General features: G+C 35.7%; 1 protein-coding gene across 1 annotated transcript; it reads right to left on the bottom strand.

Annotated features, from left to right (window-relative positions):
- Positions 1 to 480: 480 nt before the first annotated feature.
- On the bottom strand, positions 481 to 3,825 carry MRPL53 (mitochondrial ribosomal protein L53). Its single transcript, XM_081326010.1, has 3 exons — positions 3,708 to 3,825; positions 2,040 to 2,152; positions 481 to 798 (listed from the first exon to the last, which is right to left on the bottom strand). Exons 1-3 carry the CDS (start codon positions 3,806 to 3,808, stop codon positions 692 to 694), a joined length of 321 nt encoding a protein of 106 aa, XP_081182136.1. The 5' UTR covers positions 3,809 to 3,825; the 3' UTR covers positions 481 to 691.
- Positions 3,826 to 4,462: the final 637 nt, after the last annotated feature.

The raw sequence follows: 4,462 nt of genomic DNA, 5'->3' as shown, positions 1-4,462 counted from the left end.
GGATTAAAGTGTCCACAGGAGCCTTCAAAGCTTAGTTAAAAGATTAACTGAATTCTGAACATGTATTTTTATTTCTGCAAATGCATAAATAGAATAACATGGAAAAACTGACTACAAGTCAAATGGGAAGTGTTTCTGTGCAGCAATTCACATAAAGAAAATATAAATATGCCTTTATACTTACTTTTGGCTTTTTTTAATCACCTGCTTCAAGAAGCTTATGCAAGGTTATAAAAAGGTGAGTGGTTTTGTCTAATATATCCTGGATGTAACTTCATGTATAAGCAAATCATGAGATTTATAAAACGTATGCAGTTCTGTGCCATAGGAAAACTTTCATAGTTCAGATTAATGAAACCTTAATAATTTATATTTGTGAATATAATTTTTTATCAAGTGATTGAAAATAATCATGATTTTATGGACTACTAACTTACTTTATTTGAGATACTAACAAAAATATTAATTCAACACTGATAAAGTATTAAGAGTTTAATCTTTAATCAAGTCCAAAAAGCTTTTTTTAAAACCAGAATCAGTTTGCTTCCTCACTATATCCACTTCAGATTTCTTTCAGTTATTAGGAAAGTCCTTGCCATTTTTCTGAAAGTAGTTTCATGCAGATTTTTACGCATTTATATTATTGATGCAAACTCTTCTACTGTCAGTTTCAAGCAGTCTATGGTGGTGGCTATTCTGCCAATGCAAATTCTTTCTTTTGACATCTAGAGTTGAATGCATTTAACATCTCTTTAGTTGTTAAATGGGCTCCTTTCATAATCAATCTCTCACCATCAGCTAGAAAAGAAATTAACAATTTTATTATAGAAGGAAAATAAAAAGCAATCAGTGTTAACAGTTTTATGCTACAAAATCAGATAGATCTTTAGTAATGTTATTTTCAGTATGAACAAGAATGACAATTCCATTCATTTGAGCCTCAAATGATAAATTATGCATACAGATATCTGAGATTCTTAAAGAAGGGGTGGCAATACAAATCTAAAGCTAGGATATGAGCTGCCTTTCACTGAAATAAACCCTGCCACAATCTAGCCCATTGTTTCTCAACCATAGCAACTTTAAGATAGATATGTGGACTTCAACTCCCAAAACTCAGAATTCCTATACTAGCTGCGGAATGCTGGGAGTTGAAGTCAATACATCTTAAATATGCCAAGGTTGAGAAATATGGATTTAGCCAAATAATATAAAAACCAAATGACAGAAGATTCCAGGGTTTCAAGCGATGAATTTTAATATTACCTGGAAATGTCAAGGACAAAATCTGTAATCTACACACTCAGGGTCACCACTGAACTACAAGTTCTTACCCACTTCAACACCATTTCCAAAACCAAAATTGGCACCATTTGGCTTGATATACAATGTACTGTACTGAGTGCTCAAAGGTCAAACATCTAATGGAAAAAGAATCCTCCAAAAAGTGTTTTGCACTCTAGGGGACAGAAACCCTAATAACCATGGTTGCAATCCACATCCAGGTTCCAGGTAATAGATTAGATTAGATTAGATTAGATTAGATTACCTTTGTCATTTTTTTCTGTGGGCATATGGGTACACATTAAAAATAAAATTTAGTTGCTCTCAAAGTGTACATATACATAACACATTTAAACATACTATATACATATCCTTACATATAAGTAACATAATAAGCCCTAATGATCTAAAAAGAACTTGAATAATGAGCAGACATGTTTCAAAGCATGATTTCAATTGTACTCATATTTTCTCATCTGTTTCTGGTAAAATTCTACATTATTTTTTTAATAGCGACAGCCTATTGTTTTTGTTAAAGTAATTTTATCGGTAATTTACAATGGCTTCTAGAAGTTACAATAAGCCATCTAGTGGTAAGAAGATTTATTTAAATAAAAGATACTTGAAACAGAACATATATACTTCAAAACCTTTTTCTAAATAACCACTAATACTTCTAATTCTTTTAGAACTCATGATATTTTGAGCCACTAGACAATATTTCCTGCTATTGGTTACATTAAGATATTTCTTACCAAATGTGATGTCTACAACTGGTTCAGATCCATCATGTTTTACCTCTGTTTTCACATTACAGTTCAAGTTTGATTTATATGCCTTCTTTTCAAATAGACATTGAAGAAAATTTCTGAAAATAAGTTGGAGAGAGATCATGAAAGCCTGTAAAAATGTATGTATATATCTTGTCAACAATTTGTTATGTAACTGTTACATACAAAGCAGCAATATTTTCATGTAAAAGATAAGAGGAGGCCTAGTTAACAGATCTGTGATATATATAAGCACAAGATTGTCTTAATTGCTGAGTTGCTTTATGCAGTATCAATATCCATCTGCTATATTTTAAAATAATGATACCAATGATACTAAAATGCTAAGCTATTCTATAGCCATTGTTCAACATGTCATGTGAATTCAGGCAAGAGTCAAACTGTAGTTAAAGAGAATATTAACTACAATGTGATCATGATTATGTAGCCATGATCTAAACCAGGGGTCTTCAAACTTGGCCTTTTATGACTTGTGGACTTCAACTCCCAGAATTCCTCAGCCAGCATGCCTGGCTGAGGAATTCTGGGAGTTGAAGTCCACAAGTCATAAAAGGGCCAAGTTTGAAAACCCCTGATCTAGACTGTCATCTGACCTGACTTAATCATAAGGAGGCATGATAGCAAGCTTAAAGTTAAATTGTCATTAGCATTCCCAGAAATTTGTTTTAACATGTAGGAATATCTCCTATACAGATGCTCCTGCAGCAGAATCACCGTTTCTCCTATTTATTTTTCACCACCAGCTCAAGGGGATGACAGCTGATCAATATCCTGGCACTTTCAGATGAAACAAATTCCAGGTCTATTTTAATCAGGATTTAATCCTAAATCCAGTACTGAAAAGATAGTTATTACAATACTTTTGCATTTTCTGGACATCTCAGACTCATCTCATCCCAGACATTCTTTTTTCGAACTATTACCATCTGGCAGACCGTACAGGATAATAAAAATAAAGACAAATAGGCTGAAAAATAGTTTTTCATCCCAGAGCTGTAACCATATTAAATACCACAGTATAGTACAGCATTGAAGTGAAATATTAGGGCAGTGCAATGGTGAATAGAATGTGAAGGATGTGTGTATATATGTATTTGTGGTTTCTACTTGTTTGTAGTGTGCACTTAATTTTGTTAATTTCATTGTAAGTTACACAATGACAATGATATTCTATTCTATTCAATTCTATTCTAGCAAAAAAAAAATGCTATTTTCTTCTGCAGGGTGTTCATAAAAACTAAAGATTCTGGCTCGTGAATTAAAACAGAATTTAAATGCAACAGTTACGACTCTTTCAAGATAGGATCCCCTCCATCATCTTTTTTCCCCACAAAGTTAAAAAAAAAGGAACCAACAGGCAGAAAGTCTGAGTATCCTTGCACTTTACCATTTGCATCCAGATAATTTCTTCCTCAGTCCCATTCTATTGTTCAGGATTTAGCCCCAAACGAGCATGTAGCGCGTCCCGAGGATGGGCAGCTCATTCCTTGCAAACGGTGTTGTTTCCTAAGCCTGCAATCCCCATTACACACAAGTCTCCCATCTAAAAAAGCCTTCGCCTTTATACTCCGATCCGGAAACTCCGGGCTGGCTTTGCAAACTCTGGGAACCCTGACTCGCGATCCTTCTCACCTGGTGCTTTGCACATTGGACTCGAAAGGACAAAAAGTGACCAAGACGGTCTTCACCTGCTTGAGCGACACACCAGCCCTCTTCGGGAACACGTACGACATTTTGTCCCACGGGCTACTCCTTAGTAACCGGAAAACTACAATTCCCAGAAACCTATTCAGTGCGCTTGTGCCGGGCAGTTCTCTATGCGCTTAGCTTTCTGGGAAATGTAGTTCTGCTTTATCTTATTACCGAACCGCAGATTCGTTTGAAGTCCTTCGCTGGGACCACGCGCGCGTTCAAGTTTTATTTCCAGGAGCTCCGTACACGTCGTTTTTTAATGTGACTTGCTGGCTTCTGCCATATATTCTATACTGTAGCTGAATCATAAGCAAACAACCGGAGTTGGATTACAACATGAGTTGGCTATTTCGTAGTTTAGTGTATCATGCGAGTTTTGTTTCCCACACCATTAAAGAAAAAAGGCGTCTTTTAATTGTTTGAGAACAATTTCTTTTGGCAAGAAATCCCAAAGCAAAATTAAGCAGCATCCCGTATGTTTACTGTGCATTCAGTCTGTTTGACTTTTGAGGGATTTACTTCTGAGTAAACGTACTCACCCCTTCATGGATTACTGCCTTGTCGTGGCGAAGGGGCTTGCGTAATTCAATGAAGCTATGAGCTATGCCGTGCAGGGCCACCCAAGACGGAAAGGTCATAGCAGAGAGTTCTGACAAAACGTGATCCACTGGAGAAGGAAATGGCAAACCACTCCA

This window comes from Vipera berus (assembly GCF_964194415.1).
Source record: "Vipera berus genome assembly, chromosome: 3".
Taxonomy (NCBI): Eukaryota; Metazoa; Chordata; class Lepidosauria; order Squamata; family Viperidae; genus Vipera; species Vipera berus.
Note: the sequence above shows the minus strand (reverse complement) of the source record. Positions and strands in the feature narration are given on the sequence as shown.